General features: G+C 45.2%; 1 protein-coding gene across 9 annotated transcripts in view; it reads right to left on the reverse strand.

The window, feature by feature from the left end:
* LOC122922900 (natural cytotoxicity triggering receptor 3-like) overlaps nucleotides 1–18992 on the reverse strand; it is a 136906-nt gene that overhangs the window by 38256 nt on the left and 79658 nt on the right. For 5 of the 9 annotated variants that reach the window (XM_044273666.1, XM_044273665.1, XM_044273668.1 and 2 more), the window contains one exon: nucleotides 11945–12068. In XM_044273666.1, the coding sequence (XP_044129601.1) occupies nucleotides 11945–12068 (124 nt within the window). The remainder of the gene's footprint in view (nucleotides 1–11944; nucleotides 12069–18992) is intronic. The other 4 variants (XM_044273670.1, XM_044273671.1, XM_044273663.1 and 1 more) reach the window with 1 other exon arrangement.

Raw genomic sequence — 18992 nt, forward strand, 5'->3', positions numbered from 1 at the left:
TACCAGGAAATATAAAGAAAAGGACTCACCTAATTCAGAACTAAGTGAGAAAATAGAACTGGATGATTCTATGCCTAGATGTCACGACAATGCTCAAGAGAGTGTTGCAACTATTGTCCCAACAGGAGAACAGTCCTCACTAGACTTCCCGTGCTGGAACCCACTGTATTTTCAGGAGACGGACTGAAGTTCATAGAGTGGAAGACAAGTTTTGAAATGATCATTGAGCATCATTGCTTCAGTCCAATTGACAAGTTATTCTACCTTCAGAGATATCTTGGGTAAGGTGGGGAAGCAAAGAAAAGAAAGTTCTTGAAGGTAACTTCTTAGAAAAGACGAAGAAGCCTACAAGCAAGCTTGGGAAAAATTTTATGCAAGATATGGTCAAGTACTTAGATATGGTCTTAGTACAAAGAGCCTTTAGAGAGAAACTGAATAACTGGCCTAAAATCGGTCCTAATGAACACTTCAGACTTCAAGAGTATGGTGACTTCCTGCAAGCATGCAGCAATGCCATCCCACATGTTCAAGGGCTGGAAGTACTGAACGACTATCTAGAAAACCACAGGATGCTAACTAAGCTACCTGAAGAAGTGGCTTCTAGATGGAATCGCTGTGTGACTGAACAGTTAGATCTAGGCAAGAACTTCCCAAGTTTTAAAGAGTTCTCTGAAATCATCAATAAGGAAGCACGGATAGCATGTAATCCAGTAACATCCTCTTATGTCTTAAAATCCTTAGAAGAAAGGCCAGCAAGAGAGATAAGACGTGCAAGAGCAACTAGCTTTGCAACCAACGCAGCAGCTAAAGGTCCAGATACCTACGAGAGTAAGTTCAAAGTTACTACTGGGATCAGTAGAGAGACAGAACCGACAAATCTTCAGACTATCTTCAAGTGTATGTTCTGTGGAGATAACCACTCCATACACAAGTGCCAACAATTAAAGGAGAAGTCCCCAGAAGAAAATAAAAAATTTGTACTTGAGAACCAACTGTTGTCTAAGAAAAGGCCATGTTACTAAGGAGTGTAAGAAAAGAGCCACAATGCAGCATTTGCAAAGGACGCCATCCTACACCACTACATGAAGAATGTCCAAAGAAAGATATATCATCAATACCTAAAGATACTAAGGAAGGAAAAAAAGTATCAGTATTCTCTTGCAGAGTGAGGGATGGAGAGAGCAATGGCACATTAATAGTTATACCAGTTTGCATTTCAAATCATAAAAGGAGGAATAAGAAGGTATACGCCTATGCGCTACTGAATGCCCAGAGTGACATCACCTTCATTGATCAAGAAATGTACAAGAAATTACAAGTAGCTACAGAACCAGTGACGCTCAAACTCACCACGATGACGGGGAGAGACCCATTAGTGAACAGTAAAAGGGTCAAAGGACTGAGAGTTAGAGGACTTCATTCAAACTGCACATTAAATCTACCTCCAGCTTATACAAAAGACAACATACCTCTAGATCGAGATCGCATACCTACTTGTGAAACAGCCAATGAGTGGGAGCACCTATCTGTCATATCTCATGAAATGTCCCGCTGAAGGAGTTTGGTGTTGGACTGTTGATAGGCTACAATTGTCCTGAAGCCTTGGTACCAAGAAAGGTAATCACAGGAGGAAAGGGTGAACCCTACGCTGATCAAACTGATCTAGGATGGGGTGTTGTTGGAGGAAAACAGCAGATCACAAAGACAGGTAACAGGATTGTGTCATAGAATAACTGTCCAAGAGTTACCAACTGTAAGACCAGCAAAAGTAATCAAGATCCTTGAATCCGACTTTGCAGACATAAGTTCTAAGAAAAAGAGTGTATCCCAAGAAGACATAAAGTTCGTACACACTCTAGAAGAAAGTATTCAGCAGAATCAACAAGGTCATCTTGAAATGCCCTTACCTTTTAGAGAACGACCTCGTCTGCCAAATAACAGAAATTGCCCTAGCAAGATTGAAATGTTTGAAGAAAAATATGGGAAGAGATCCCAAATTCAAGCAGGCTTATTTGAAATTCATGGAAGGCATCCACGAAGAAGGACATGCATCGAAAGTTAATAATCAGCCTAAAGAAGGAGAAGTGTGGTACATCCCGCATCAAGGTGTTTACCACTCAAAGAAACCAGAGAAGATTAGAGTAGTATTTATTGCTCAGCAAAGTACAATGGTGCTGCATCGAATGATCATCTACTTAAAGGACCAAATCTTACAAACAATCTGCCTGGAGTACTCTGTAGATTCAGAAAGTATCCCGTAGCGGTCATGTGTGACGTTGAAAAGATGTTCCACCAGTTTCATGTGAAAAATGAAGATAGAGACTTCCTGAGGTTTCTATGGTGTGAGGATGGAGATACAGATACAGAGCCAGCAGAATACAGAATGGAAGTACACTTGTTTGGAGCAGCAGCATCTCCAGGTTGCGGCAATTATGGTATGAAGTACCTGGCCAATCAGAATAAAAAGGATTGCCCATAAGCAGCACATTTTCTGAAGAAAAACTTTTATGTAAATGATGGTCTCCTAAGTCTAGAGTCCACAGAATCTGCAATCAAACTAGTGAAAGAAAACCAAGAGTTATGCGCAAGAGGAAACCTGCGCCTTCACAAATTAATCTCAAACAACAAAGAAGTTCTGGAATCCATCAGTGACTCTGAACGTGAATCATCAATGATGAATGTAGATCTTAATTATGATCATCTTCCAGTTCAGAACGTACTTGGATTGGGATGGAATGTAGATAACGACAAGTTCTTCTTTAAAGTATCTATTAAAGAGAAAGTTGCAACTAGACGAACCATTCTTTCCGCAGTAGCTTCTATATTTGATCCATTGGGATTCTTGGCCTCAGTAATCCTCAGAGCAAAAGAAATACTGCAAGAATTATGCAGACAGAAGTTGGGATGGGATGAGCCCATACCTGAAAATTTGAGGTCAAGGTGAGAGAGTTGGATAAGAGACTTGCAAAACTTGAGAGAAGTTCAGATACCCAGAGGTTTTGTACCTCAAGATTTCGGAAAGTACAAGAAAATAGAACTTTATTATTTTTCAGATGCCAGTAGTTATGGATATGGTCAGTGCTCCTACATCAGAGTAATAGGAGAAGAAAAGATACACTGTGCCCTGGTTATAGGGAAGGCCTGAGTTGCACCTACCAGTATTCAGACAATACCAACACTTGAACTGACAGCAGCCGTAGTTTCAGCATCAGTAAGTACGTTTTTGAGAGAAGAATTGGAATAAAAAATAGATGAAGAATATTTTTGCACAGACTCACAAGTTGTCCTAGGATACATAAACAACGAAGCTCGAAGATTCCATATCTTTGTCGCCAACAGAGTTGAGGAAATTCGGGAAATAATAAATCCTGGACATTAAAATCACATTGACACAAAGCATAACCCAGCAGATCATGCTTCAAGAGGCCTGAATGGAACAGAATTGAAAAATTCAAACTGGTTCACCGGTCCAGAGTTCTTTGGGAAAAGTAATTTCACGCCCAATAAAGGATACACAGAATTGTCTATGGGTGATCCAGAAGTAAAAGTTGTACAAACATTGAGCACTGCTGCCAAGTGTCAAGATGACATACTTGAAAGACTAGCCAGATGTTCAAGATGGAATACAGTCGAAAACGTAGCAGCTTAAATTCAATGTTTGGCAAACAGAATCAGAAAGAAGGAATTGTTGGATGTAAAAGAAAGAATGAACGCTGAAGAAACAGTCATAAGACTCATTCAACAGAGATTCTACAGTGAAGAGTTGAAGAGACTTAGTTAAGAACCTAAAAGGCTTCCAAACAACCACCCATCGTACAAGCTTAATCTTGTTCTGCAGGATAGTATACTGAAGGTGGGAGGGAGACTGGAAAATGCATTGTTACCTAGCAGAGTGAAGCATCCAGCAATTCTACTCAAAATCTCTACCTTCACAAGCTGGATTATTGATCACTACCACAACAAATCCTTGCATCAAGGAAGAAGCTTTACCCAAAGCTGTTTGAGAAAAGGTGGTTACTGGATTGTGAAAGGAAGCAAAGTTATAGCAAAGTATATAAGTAAATGTAGTCTGCAGACAGGCACGTAGACCTACCGAAGAGCAAAGAATGGCAGATTTACCGGCAGATCGTGTAAACTCATCACCACCATTTCTTTATAGCGGAATGGATTGTTTTGACCCATTCATCACCAAGCAAAACTGTAAGGAGTACAAGAGATATGGACTTATATTTACATGCCTGAGCTCCAGAGCAATTCACCTAGAAATGTTAGAAGATATGTCAACTGACTCATTCATCAACGCCTTGAGATGTTTCATAGCCATTAGAGGTCCTGTCAGAGAGCTTAGATCTAATTTTGTCGAAGCAAAGAATGAATTGAAGAAAGCGCTAAAAGAGATCGATAAAGAAAAAGTAACTGAGTATTTGTTAGAGAAACAGTGTGATTTTCACATGAATGCTCCACATGCAGCCCTACAGGAGGAGTTTGGGAAAGACAAATAAGAACTGTGAGAAATGTGTTAAGTTCAGTGTTGAAATAGAACGCCGGAAGAATAGATGATGCTTCACTTAGGACCCTATTCTATGAAGTAATGTCTATTGTTAACAGTTGTCCACTTACAGTTGATAACATAAACGATCCAACAAGTTTGGACCCTTTAACTCCCAACCATCTACTTCACCTTAAGTCTGATTATATACAGCCGCCACCTGGCAAGTTCACCAAAGAGGATTTATATGCCAGAAGCAGATGGCGAAGAGTTCACTATCTATCAGAACAGTTTTGGAATAGATGGAGGAAAGAGTACTTAGCCAATCTGATGCTAAGAAGTAAATGGCAAACTCCAAAAAGAAATGTCCAAGTTGGTGACATAGTGTTAGTGAAAGAAGATTTACCTAGAAGTCAATGGAAATTGGCCAAAGTTCTAGAATTTTCAAAAGGATGAAGACAAACTTGTAAGAAGAGTGTTGTGAGACTCAAAACTTGACAAAAAGGAAAGCGTCTCACTACTCCACTCAAGTTGGAACGTCCTATACAGAAGTTAGTTGTTCTACTTGAGAGTCATAAAAGACACTTGGAAGTTGAGAACCTGATGGAAAATTCCTCAAATTCATGTTCAAGTCCTACCACTAAGAACATATAATTATAGGTAATTTTGGTGGGAGTGTAGCTGGCCAGCTAAGACCTGTCCTAGGTTGCTAATAGGATGTGTATACAGTTCCTATGTTAATGTGCTAAAGAAAAAAGCAGAGTTATTTACTGTGACATCATGTTTTGGATGTCATATAACTGTTATATTTTGTGTTCACAGAAGCAGAAAAAAATAATATGCCTTTAAGATTCATTTTGTAATGTAAGGTAAGCAGTGAGACAGCAGAAACAACAGAAAGCATAGTGTTAATCTGTTGTTGCTGGGCAGAAGTCTAGACCAATCAAAGCCATCTTCTCACACCGCAAGAGTTTTCACCAATTACAGCCAGCCTCACACACAGCCTGTCTGGGAATTCCCCCAGCTGCCGCTGCTAGAATCATTATTAACCAGAGACAGGAGCTGAAGAGACATTCACTCCACTGAGAGCTGAGTTTTATGGGAACAAGAGGCCAATATAGGTATTTAAAACAGTTATATAATGTTCATATTGTTAGTATTGTGATTAGAACTGTATATGTGCTTACTTACAGTTTCACCAAATTGCAAGCATACTGAGCCATACAATTGCATACAAATTCAATTGCAAGTTTCAAATTGCAAGCTACAATTGCAAGCATTCCGATTCCATATTGCAATCCACATTGCATACAACCATACCAGATCATACTCAATCAATCTGCAAATAGTCACTGCTAACTGCATTCTGCAAGTAAACAGTTAGTTAGACCTCAGATATACCTCTAAGAGAGATCATAAAGTGAGAGTACAGATACCGAAGAGAGAAATATATCCACCATTTTATGTTGAATTGGGAGATCATTGGGAGATCAGAGAGATCATAAAGTGAGAGTACAGATACTGAAGAGAGAAATATATCCACCATTTTATGTTGAATGACAAGATTGAACAGTTGAACCACCATCTTATGCATACCGCCATTTTGTGATATCTTTTCAACACGTTTTGTACATGGACTATCTGCTGCGGAGGCGGCAGTGTTATATATGAAGAAAAGTTGAAGTTAATAAAGAAGTTATTTCAAGCATTTGGTGTGATCTTTAAACCTACTGTTTCCATAGAACGGAGCTAGAGGAATTACACAGTAATAGACAGTCTGGTTAGACTTAAAGTCAGAGATATCAAAATTCTTCTACTGCCACAGCGCAAGAGGCACTTCATAGTGCTGCGCCTGCCACAACGCCAGCCCAGAAAACTCCAAGAAACCGTGTGTAGGACTACTGCACCTATCTGGCCACTAAAACGTCAGCCCTGGTCACTGCAATATCAGTGGCTTATTTTGGTTTTCTACAATTTTGGACTGAAAAAAAGGAAAAGAGCAGCTTTCAAAAGTATTTCAACCAAAGGGATCTATGCGCTCACATAACTTTGACTGAGGCCTCAGACCTTGCGTAGTGTGTTAGGGTTAAGGCTTGTTCACAATTATCGTTAGGTAAGGCCCCAGTGAGGCAAATTTCATAGCTTTATAAATTCCCAGACTCCTCTAACTTTGTCCCAAAAAACAGCAGCCATGGGTTCTTCTATGCATCTGCCTAACACTCTGAAAATGGCTGAGGCCCACAAAGCAGGAGAAGGCTAGAAGAAGATAGCAAAGCGTTTTAAGGTTACCATTTCCTCAGTTTGAAATGTAATTAAGAAATGACAGTTAACAAGAACAGCAGAGGTAAAAAGAAGGTCATAAAGACCAAGAAAAGTGTCAGACAGCTGCCCATAGGATTGCTAGAAGGGCAAATCAGAGCCCCGCTTGACTGCAAAAGACCTTCAAGAAGATTTAGCATATGCTGGAGTTGAGATACATTGTTCTACTGTTCAGCAACATCTGCACAAATAAGGTCTTCACAGAAGAGTCCCCAAAAGAAAACTTGTGTCCTTACCACAAAACCCAGTGGCCCAGATTCAGGTAGATTTGCCCATTACTTACACCTGAGCCGCTCAGCTGAATTTCTCTGCGCTGGAGCAATTTTGCCAAATTGCCACCTGATTCAGGAATCGTTTGTTCATTTAATTTGCTCCTGTTTAAGGCAAAGCTGAGGGCGCAAGGCCGTGCAAGTCAAAGTGGGTGTGCCCCTATGTAAATGAGGAATTTTCGGCTCAGCAGAGGTTTGCTAGCATAATTTCAGGGCAAATCCTGCTCAGCTGCTTGCACTGAGCAAATAAATAGGAGCAGACTTGCGCAGGTTCTTTGCTGAATTTCATCCTGCTTTTTCCTACCCCCCCCTGAGCAAGGAAATTCAGCCCTTTTGCAAGACATGGCACCTCCCAAAGGGACCAAAATAAGGAAGGCCAACTTTGTGGCTGCAGAGATGGACATCCTGATTGCTGCACTCCAGCAGCATAAGGAAGTCCTATATGGTGCCCAGCGGGCAAACACCACCATTGCCCAAAGGAGGGCTATATATGAAGCCATTGCCCTGGACATCAATGCCCTGGGTAATGAAGTGCGTACCTGGGATGACATCCAGAAGAAATTAAATGATATGAGGCGCAGGGTCCGTGAAAAACTGGCTCTTATCAGGAAGCATACCGGTGGCACGGGAGGTGGTCCGCGATGTATGATCCGGCTCAATCAGGAGGAGCAGCTTATTGCACAAACGTTCGTGCAGGAGCAGGTAGAGGGACTTGAAGGGTACGACTCCACTGTTGGGAACTTGGGGACTGGTAAGTTATTTTTCTTTCATATCTGCTGTGCATCATGAGAGGGGGTACAAGTGAACATATGAGAAGTGTGTTGCACCAGCAAAATATGTCGTTTTGGTGTCATCCACAGGTGGTGATGAGGAAGAAGAAGCTGGGCCGTCTTCGGCTGCGGCTCGACCCAGCCCATCCAGACCAGAGCCAGGGGTCCAGTCAGGCCCCATGGACATTCTGGCTATGCTGGTCCAGGAGGAGATCATACCGGGGCCAAGTATGGAGGAGCAAGTGGTATTGGAGGAGGATTCCTTTTTCCTCATCCAGGAGGACTCTGGCTCCCTCCAGGAGGATACCACCATCCCTGTGCAACCCACCACCCCCCCGCCCAGCACGTCATCCCCCTCCAGGGCAAGCCCCTCCAGGGCAAGCCCCTCCCTTGTGGACCCCTCCCCTTCTCCCTCTGTCCGTGGCCGAGCCTCTCCTCCCAGGAAGGCTCTGTCCAAAACGAGGCATATATCCTCCAGCCTCCGTGACGGTCTGCTGGAGGAGCAGGCCCTGCAGACCCGCCATATAGGGGCCATGGTGGGAGAGGTGCGTCGTCTGGCGGACAGCATGGCATCCACCTCCACCTCTATGCAGCATGCCCTCACCCTGCATGAGGACCGGGACAAACATGTGGCACAGAGCCTGGGGGAAATTAGTGGCAACTCTAAGGCCATAGTCACCTGCTTGGTGGCTCTGGAGACCACACCAGCTTTGTTAAGCAGGATGACAGCTGCGGTGGAGGCCAATACCGCTGCAGTGCAGGAGGAGGCGAGAGTTACCCGCCGGCATCAGCGGGATACCACCACCCGCCAAATGCGGATGTTGGCCCAGACCAACACCATCCTTGCCCGCCTGGCCAACGCCATGGAGGGCATGCAGCCACCACCTGCAAGGAGTGTGGAAGTAGGGGTTGATGCTCCTCCCCCCCTCCTCCCCCCACCCCTCCATCCCCACCCCATGCCTCCTCCGCACCACGGAGATTGAGGAGCCAGAGCCGGGGCACCCTTGGCCCAAAGAAAAAAACAAAAAAATAATTTTATGTCTACATTTTTTTGCTCAACACAATATGATTTTTTTTATTATTTTTCGATATGCTCAGGGTATGAGATTATTTTTTTTTTATATGCTCAGGATATGAGTTTTTAGATTTATTTGTAGTCCCTACACACGGTGAGGAGTGTATACTACAGTGTGACTGGTGTGTGAATGGGGGGGGGGGTGGCACTCCTGCTGGAAAAGGGGTGTCACCCTCTGCCATGTGAAAGGTGTATGAATGGACAGCAACATAATTGGAGCCTTGACGCGGCGTTGCTGCTCCCTAATACCATGGGGTATTGTTGGGTCTAATCCAATTGGGGGTGCATGTGTCGGGTGTGTGCTAGGGACTACAGTGGTGTACATACATGCATTATACTTGTGACAAGATCAGGGTGTGTTTAATGTGCAAAGAGACGTTCCACAAGACCATTCCGGATTGCTCTTCCCTCAGAAGATCCGGTAGTGTTTCTTGGGGGGGGGGGGGTTGCGTGGTTCGGGGGTAAGGTCATTGCGTAGCTCAATGTGCATGCCCCTTCTTTGAGCTAAATTGTGGAGAATACTACATGCCCCTACGATTTGGCATACAAAGTTGGGTGAATACAATAGGGTCCCCCCTGATTTATCCAGACATCTGAATCGAGATTTAAGGATGCCAAATGTGCGCTCCACCACCGCACGGGTACGTGCATGGGCTTCGTTATATCTTTCCTCTCCTGGTGTTTGAGGGTTACGAAATGGGGTCATCATGTGAGGTCCCAGGGCATAGGCAGAGTCACCTGGAAGGGAAAAGACAGGAGGATGTTAGTCGTGCATGTGCCCCTTGTGATGTGTGCATCATGGGGGGGGGGCAGTCATACCCGACACCCATGTCACTCACCAATCAGCCAGCTGTCTCCATACATGTTCTGGTCAAACTCGGTTGGGATGGGGCTGTGTCGGTAAATAAAACTGTCATGGCTTGACCCTGGGTGTTTGGCACGGACATGCCATATGAGGCCATGTGCATCCACAATCATCTGCACATTTATCGAATGCCAATGTTTCCTGTTGCAGTAGATATGCTCGAGGTGCCGGGGGGGGGGGGCGTAGTGCCACATGGGTACAATCTATTGCACCCACAGTGCGTGGAAATCTGGCTAATAAATAAAAATCACTGATTGCCTTCTGCCGCACGTCAGCCGTGGTTGGTTTGATAAATTGTGTGCCCATTCGTCTGAGTATTGCAGGGATCACTTGGTGCACACACCTGCTCATGCTGGATTGGGACATCCCCGCCACCACTCCACCTGTGCGCTGAAATGAGCCAGTTGCCAAAAAATGAAGGGTTGCCACTACCTTCACCAGTGGCTGCACTGCCTGTCCCCGATGGGTCGGGCTGCTGATGTCATCCTGCAGGATTGTTACCAACTCAAGGATGACTTCAGGGCTAAAGCGAAACATGCGATACACCTCAGTATCAGTCATCTGAAAAAGGTTGTAGCGCCCTCTGTAAATCCTCTCCCGTGCCCTCCTACGAGTCGGCTCAGTCAATAGAATATCAAGAACCATAGCTGCCCCTGGCATGTTGGTGCACAGATGTGAGGTCCCGAAAATGTGGGTGCTCTGCTTGTTCAGATCGTCTGTCTAGGTGCTGCTGAAGTTGCGCGCTCCTTCAGATGACATTTGGCCATCTTTTGCTAACTTGCCCCTGCTTTTAACAGGAGCAAGTTTGTCCAGGGAAAAAAGCTTGCACGCTTCCAGCGCAAGATGCGCATCACACGCGCATGTTTCTGAATCATCGGCAGTACCTAATTTGCATATTCGCTGAGGGAATTCCATGAAGGCGCAACTTACACCCCGCGCAAAATTGCACGAAAATTGCGCAGGAACAGCTAGGCTGCGTGCGCGGGAAAATGGCCGCATTTCAGGCTTAACTGGTTTACAGAATCAGCCGCAAATTTGCATAGGAGCAAATCAGTACTTGCGCGGCGCAAATCACACTTGTTCCCGCGCAAGTGCTTCTTGAATCTGGGCCAGTATCCGAAGTTTGCAAAATAGCATCTAAACAAGCCGGATGCATTCTGGAAACAAGTCCTGTTGACCGATGAGGGTAAAAATAGAACTCAAAGGTATATTTGGAAAAAAATGGGGAGAGAATTTCATGAGAATGCTTTGGAGTTGTGTTGCAGGCAATGGCATGGGGAACATTTCACTGGTAGAGGGAAGAATGGATTCAATGAAATTCCAGCAAATTCTGGAAGCAAACATAACACCAACTGTAAAAAAGCTGAGGCTGAAAAGAGGATGGCTTCTACAAACATATAATGATCCTAAACACAACTCAATATCCACAATATACAACCCGAAAAGGCCCAAGCTGAAGGTTTTACCATGGCCCTCACAGTCCCGTGATCTGAACATCACTGAAAACCTGTGGATACGACCCGGAATCTCTCCGAACTGGAAGACGTCTGCAAGGAGGAAAATACTTCAAACAAGAACTGAAAGACTCTTGGCTGCTACAAAAAGCATTTCCAGGGTGTTATATCTGCCAAAGAGGGCGCTACTAGGTGCTAACCATGCAGGGGGCCAAAAACCTTTGCTTAAGGCCCTTTTCCTTTTTTGTTATTTTGGAAATGTAAAATAATAATAAAAAAATAGTTTTTGCTTAAAATACAAAGGGAATGTGTCGGAAAAATTATGTTTAAATTGTGTTATAAAGAGTAAATTTTTTTTTGAATTAAATTCTCTTTCTTGTGCAGGCGCTGAGATTATAAAGTGACTGATAGATGGACTTCCTTAAGCCTGACTGCAAAGCGTCACATGTGACTGTAACCGATGCTTTATGCCTGACATAGTAATGTAGTAATAACTGTCACTGCAGCGAGGAGGTATGAGAAGTATGTATCCGTCCACATGTCAGACCCCGCTCTAATGACACCGCTTTCCGTGCTGTCTCCTCACCGGCGAGAAAGACTCAACAAGTTTGTTTCCGTTCAGTATATCCTGACTTGATAAAAGAAAATCTTCGGTAACAGAATGCGTAACTTTCTGCCTGAGATCATTTCATCTTCAGCTTACCACACTTAACGGTTCATAGTAACAGGAACTGTGACCAGGAGCGCCCAGAGCCTTCCACTGTAAGAGTAATGATGACGATGATCTATTACCCAGAGCGATGAACTCGGTGTAGATAATGGGACCCCTGACAACAAGAGAAGTAAGATTTATTATCTAATATATATATATACACTCAATGCAGATTTTACATACATAATATATACTTATCTAAGAAACACTGTACATACAGTGCTTTGCAAAAGTATTCACCCCCCCTCTTGACTTTTCTTGTATTTTGTTACATTACAGCCTTAAATTCAAGATTTTTTAAATCTGAATTATATGTGATGGATCAGAACACAATAGTCTAAGTTGGTGAAGTGAAATGAGAAAAATATATAAATAAAACTATTGTTTAGAAATAGAAAACAGAAAATTGTCCTGTGCGTATGTATTCACCCCCTTTGTTAGGAAGCCCATAAAAAGCTCTGGTGCAGCCAATTACCTTCAGAAGTCACATAATTAGTGAATGATGTCACCTGTGTGCAATCTAAGTGTCACATGATCTGTCATTACATATACACAACTATTTTGAAAGGCCCCAGAGGCTGCAACAAGAGGCATCACTAATCAAACCCTGCCATGAAGACCGAGGAACTCTCCAAACAAGTAAGGGACAATGTTGTTGAGAAGTATGAGAAGTCAGGGTTAGGTCATAAAAGAGTTCCACAGCAGAGACTGGAGGATCTGTACAGAGGACGACAATAAGCCGTACGCTCCAAAGACATTACTGTCAGCTAAAAACAGAAAGGCTCGTTGTGAGTTTGGGAAAAGGCAAGTGGGAGACCCCAAAATGTATGGAGGAAGGGGCTCTGGTCTGAGGAGACTAAAACTAAACTTTTCGGCCATCAAAGAAAACGCTATGTCTGGTGCAAACCCATCACATCACCCAAAGAACACCATCCCCACAGTGAGACCTGGTGGTGGCGGCATCATATTGGGGGAACTGGGAAACTGGTCAGAGCAGAGGGAAAGATGGATGGTGCTAAATACAGGGATATCCTTCAGCAGAACCTGCCCCGCTCTGAGCGTGATCTGAGGCCAGGACGGAGGCTCACCTTCCAGCAGGACAATGGCCCCAAACACACGGCTAAAGAAACACTTGACTGGTTTAAGGGGAAACCTGTAAATGTGTTGGAGCGGCCGAGTCACAGCCCAGATCTCAGTCCAATAGAAGATCTGAGGTCAGACGTAAAGATCGCTGTTCTCCAAGCGCAAACATCCGACCTGAAGGAGCCAGAGCCGTTCTGCAAGGAGGAACGGGCGACAATCCCAGCGGTCAGATGTGGCGACTGCTCCTAGAGACTGATCCAGAGCGACCTGGAGCTGTGATTGCCGCAGAAGGGGCTCTACAGAGTACTGACTGTAGGGGGTGAATAGTTCTGCACACTGACTGTAGGGGGTGAATAGTTCTGCACACTGACTGTAGGGGGTGAATAGTTCTGCACACTGACTGTCGGGGGTGAATAGTTCTGCACATTGACTGTAGGGGGTGAATAGTTCTGCACACTAACTGTAGGGGGTGAATAGTTCTGCACATTGACTGTAGGGGGTGAATAGTTCTGCACATTGACTGTAGGGTGTGAATAGTTCTGCACATTGACTGTAGGGGGTGAATAGTTCTGCACACTGACTGTAGGGGGTGAATAGTTCTGCACATTGACTGTAGGGGGTGAATAGTTCTGCACACTAACTGTAGGGGGTGAATAGTTCTGCACATTGACTGTAGGGTGTGAATAGTTCTGCACATTGACTGTAGGGGGTGAATAGTTCTGCACACTGACTGTAGGGGGTGAATAGTTCTGCACACTGACTGTAGGGGGTGAATAGTTCTGCACACTGACTATAGGGGGTGAATAGTTCTGCACATTGACTGTAGGGGGTGAATAGTTCTGCACATTGACTGTAGGGGGTGAATAGTTCTGCACATTGACTGTCGGGGGTGAATAGTTCTGCACATTGACTGTCGGGGGTGAATAGTTCTGCACAATGACTGTCGGGGGTGAATAGTTCTGCACACTGACTGTAGGGGGTGAATAGTTCTGCACATTGACTGTAGGGGGTGAATAGTTATGCACACTGACTGTAGGGGGTGAATAGTTCTGCACACTGACTGTCGGGGGTGAATAGTTCTGCACATTGACTGTAGGGGGTGAATAGTTCTGCACATTGACTGTAGGGGGTGAATAGTTCTGCACATTGACCTTTTCTGTTATTTTGTCCTATTTGTTGTTTGCTTCACAATAAAACAACAGAGTTGTCGGCATGTGCTGTAATTACATGATGCAAATCCTCAAACAATACATGTGAATTCCAGGATGAGATGCAACAAAACACGAAAAAAGTCGTGAATACTTTTGCAAGGCACTGTACATACATGCTATATGCATAATTACATATCTAACAAATACCATAGGGGTCATTTATCAAACTGGTGTAAAGTAGAACTGGCGTAGTTGCCCATAGCAACCAATCAGATTCCACCTTTCATTTTGACAGCTTCTTTGGAAAATAAAAGTGGAATCTGATTGGTTGCTATGGGTAACTAAGGCTACTTTCACACTAGCGTTTAGTTTTCCGGTATTGAGATCCGTCATAGGGGCTCAATACTGGAAAAAAATGCTTCAGTTTTGTCCCCATTCATTGTCAATGGGGACAAAACGGAACAGAACGGAGCGGAGCGCTCCAAAATGCATTCCGCTCCGTTTAGTTGCGTTCCCAGACTGGAGAGCAAACCGCAACATGTTGTATTTTGCTTTCCGTCCTGGGATGCGAAGCGAGACGGATCTGTTTTCTGTGACACCATAGAAAACGGATCCGTCCCCCATTGACTTTCAGTAGAGTTAATGACGGATCCGTCTTGGGTATGTTACAGATAATACAACCGGATTAGTTCATAACGGACGCAGACGGTTGTATTATCAATAACAGAAGCATTTTTGCCGAACCCTGCCGGACCCAGTAAAAACACTAGTGTGAAAGTCGCCTAAGCCAGTTCTACGTTACGCCAGTTTGATAACTAACCCCATATGTACATAATACACACATATAATATACAGTTTCCATACACAATACACTGCGCATTCATAATACACTTATATACACTACTCACAAAAAGTTCAGGATATCTGGCTTGTGGGTGAGATTTCAGGATGGCCCCTGAGCTTAGAGCGGCACCAGCAGGTTGTATCAGAGACTGGAAGGGTTAGGCACTCTTGTGAACACTGCCCTGTGGAACCAGATGATGAATGCCACACAACTCCAGGCACAATTAAGGGAGGTGAAAGGCACCCAAGTGTCATGTCAGACCATTGGAGACCGTTTACATCGGCGTGGTCTGTGTGCTATACGACCTGCAAGGTACCTGACCTCACCACCAGACACAGGCGTCAGCGTCTTGTATGGACCAGGGAGCATCTACACTGACGAGGGACCAGTGGCCTCAGTGCTGTTCACTGATGAAAGTCGATATACGCTGAGCAGAGATGATGGCCGCCAGCGATGTTGGAGACGTCACGTAGAGCGCTTTGCATCAGCCACTGTGGTCACCAGACGTGGTGGTGGTGGTTGTGTCACAGTGTGGGCCGGTGTCTAGTCCATACAGAACTGCCCTACACTGTGACTGGTCCAGTGACAGCCCAGACTAACCCATCATTACTCCAGTCATTGTGCAGGAACAGCACCAGCCTAAGGTCATCTTCATGGAGGACAATGCTCCAGCTAATCGAGGTCCATCATTAGGGAACGGCTGCTGGAGACTGGGGGACCTCACTTGGAGTAACCTGCACTTCCTCCAGATCGGAATCCCATTGAAAACCTTTGGGATCAGCTGAGGCGCCGTGTAGAGGCTTGTAAACTCTGTACCCCAGAACCTCAAAGACCTGAGGGCCGCCCTTCAAGAGTGGGATGCCATGCCTCAGCAGACAATAAGGCGACTTGTGAACAGCAGGAGACGTCGTTGTCAAGCTGGAATTGATGCTCAAGGACACAGGACAAGTTCCTGAGATACTGACATTTTCGGGGGTATACCCAGCACTGGGGTCGGTGAGACGCTGACATTTTGTGGCAGTATACCCAGCACTGGGGTTGGTGAGACGCTGACATTTTGTGGCAGTATACCCAGCACTGGGGTCGGTGAGACGCTGACATTTTGTGGCAGTATACCCAACACTGGGGTCGGTGAGATGCTGATATTTTGTGGCAGTATACCCAACACTGGGGTCGGTTAGATGCTGATATTTTGTGGCGGTATACCCAACACTGGGGTCGGTTACACGCTGAAATTTTGTGGCAGTATACCCAGCACTGGGGTCGGTGAGACGCTGACATTTTGTGGGGGTATACCAAGCACTGGGGTCTGTGAGACGCTGACATTTTGTGGCAGTATACCCAGCACTGGGGTTGGTGAGACGCTGACATTTTGTGGCAGTATACCCAGCACTGGGGTCGGTGAGACGCTGACATTTTGTGGCAGTATACCCAGCACTGGGGTCGGTGAGACGCTGACATTTTGTGGCAGTATACCCAGCACTGGGGTCGGTGAGACGCTGACATTTTGTGGCAGTATACCCAGCACTGGGGTCGGCTAGACGCTGATATTTTGTGGCAGTATACCCAACACTGGGGTCGGTTAGACGCTGATATTTTGTGGCAGTATACCCAGCACTGGGGTCGGTGAGACGCTGACATTTTGTGGCAGTATACCCAGCACTGGGGTCCGTGAGACGCTGACATTTTGTGGCAGTATACCCAGCACTGGGGTCGGCGAGACGCTGACATTTTGTGGCAGTATACCCAACACTGGGGTCGGCTAGACGCTGATATTTTGTGGCAGTATACCCAACACTGGGGTTGGTTAGACGCTGACATTTTGGGGCAGTATACCCAACACTGGGGTTGGTTAGACGCTGATATTTTGTGGCAGTATACCCAGCACTCGGGTCGGCTTCTGAGATAAGGAAATCACCATCGCTGCTTCTACTTAATGCCCAACTTTCCTGATATAATATGTGGCGAAACCAACCTCGCCACTGGGTTTTGGAGAGGCCTGTTTAAACGCCTCTTGCCTCAGGATTATGGCCCATACTAACTTTTAAACCCCTAAACCTATTCCAGGGAATTTTGGATAGGTTTGTCCCCAAGTTATACTGTTTAAATTGATGTAAGTTATATGTATGGACAATGTAACCTCACAAAGTTGGAACAATTTATAATAAGTGTAACTTGTCAGCTTGGGAGGAATATGCTGGGTGTGGTTCTATTATCCCATTGTGCCATTGTCCCATTGTGTGTTTAAATGGTGATGTCTGTCCTGTTGTCTCCACATGTGTATTGGCGATCTCCCTTTGTCCTGAGAGATAATTGGATTGCCCTCGGTTGTCTCCGGGACAGAGAGGAGGAAACCATGATGCATTGTGGGGATGTGTTGTATCTGTTCTGTGTCGCAGTCTCCCTTCTGGTCCTCTAGGGGCGGGAACGATTGGTTGCTGTACTTGCATTGTGTGTGTTGTAAGATATTGATGTCACAACCAGACAGCTGAGAAGCTCTGACAGAAGCCTTTCAGAACCTCCTCCTTGAGTTTTCTTTGTTGTGGTATTCAGTTCCTCATCTCGTTAGCCTCTCTCAGCTGTCATGTAGTTGGACTGATTGCATCCCTTTAAATTCCGCCCCATAATGCATTACTGGGCGGCTTATACTTCTTCCTGGAGTGTGTGTGCATGCTGATCCTGTTTACCAGTCTGCTACAAAGTTAAGTGCTGTACATTTATCTGTTATTTTCTGTTTGCTGGATCCCAGGTGACCCTGACTCCCTCCGTGTCTGGTGTAGGGAGCCGATGGTCGTGTCCCCTCACTATTGTAGGGTGTTCAGGGGTTATATAGCCGAGGTACGTGGATTTGCAACCATCCATCTTTGGGATCTTTGCATAGGCTGAGCAGCCAGGGAAAGTGCTAGCTCTTGTGCAGGGGTCTCCCTTTTGGTTCCTTAGCTTTGGATCCATTAAGTCATATATGCATGTTGCTTTGTCTTGTTTCCTGTACACCGTCCGTGACATTATAAGCCGCCAAAACCGTCTCAAGCATGGATCCGGTTTCACTTTTGGCTGAACGCTTCCAGGGTCTTTCATTGGAGGTAGCTGATCTCCGTAAGACTTTTTCTCAGCTTCAAGTGACCGGTTCAGCTTGCGTTCATGGAGTTTGTTCTGAGCCTAAGATCTCGCTCCTGGATACGTTCTCCGGGGGTAGTGAGAATTTTGTGTGTTTTAGAGAGGCTTGCAAACTTCATTTTCGCCTTCTTCCCCATTCCTCTGGTGATGAGGAACGGAGGGTGGGGATCATTATATCGCTGCTCAGGGGTAACGCTCAGTCTTGGGCCTTTTCGCTGCCAGAGGGGGCACGGCCTCTCCGTTCAGTGGATGAATTGTTTTTAGCCCTGGGTCAGATATATAATGATCCGGATCATATTGCTCTGGCGGAGTCTAGACTACGTCTCCTATGCCAGGGTAAACAATCTGCAGAGATATACTGCTCAGAATTTCGGAGATGGGCAGCTGATACTGGTTGGAATGATGCTGCACTCCGAAGTCAATTTTGCCATGGTCTTTCAGAGGGATTGAAAGATGCATTTGCCTTTCATGAGAGGCCTATCTCCTTGGACTCTGCTATGTCTCAGGCCGTTCGTATTGACAGGCGTCTTAGAGAGAGAGGAGAGATCTCTCCTTCCTGTCATACTCAGTCCCAGGACAGTGCAGCGGTCCCATTCTATGCGCAGGGGTCTCAGTCGCTGTCAGCCCCTTCTGAGCAGGAGCCCATGCAGCTGGGGTTGATTGCTTCTGACAATAGAAGATTCAGCCCGCATGGGAGGGTTTGTTTTTGTTATGGAGGTATAAATCATTTGGCAAATGTTTGTCCCTCTAGGAGATTCAGGCAGTTTTCTGGGAGTAATAAAGAAACAAACAAGAAAAAATATTTTAAAAATGTTCCGTCTGTTACTATTGGCAGGGTTGAGGC

This window comes from Bufo gargarizans, unplaced genomic scaffold, assembly GCF_014858855.1.
Source record: "Bufo gargarizans isolate SCDJY-AF-19 unplaced genomic scaffold, ASM1485885v1 original_scaffold_1028_pilon, whole genome shotgun sequence".
Classification (NCBI taxonomy): domain Eukaryota; kingdom Metazoa; phylum Chordata; class Amphibia; order Anura; family Bufonidae; genus Bufo; species Bufo gargarizans.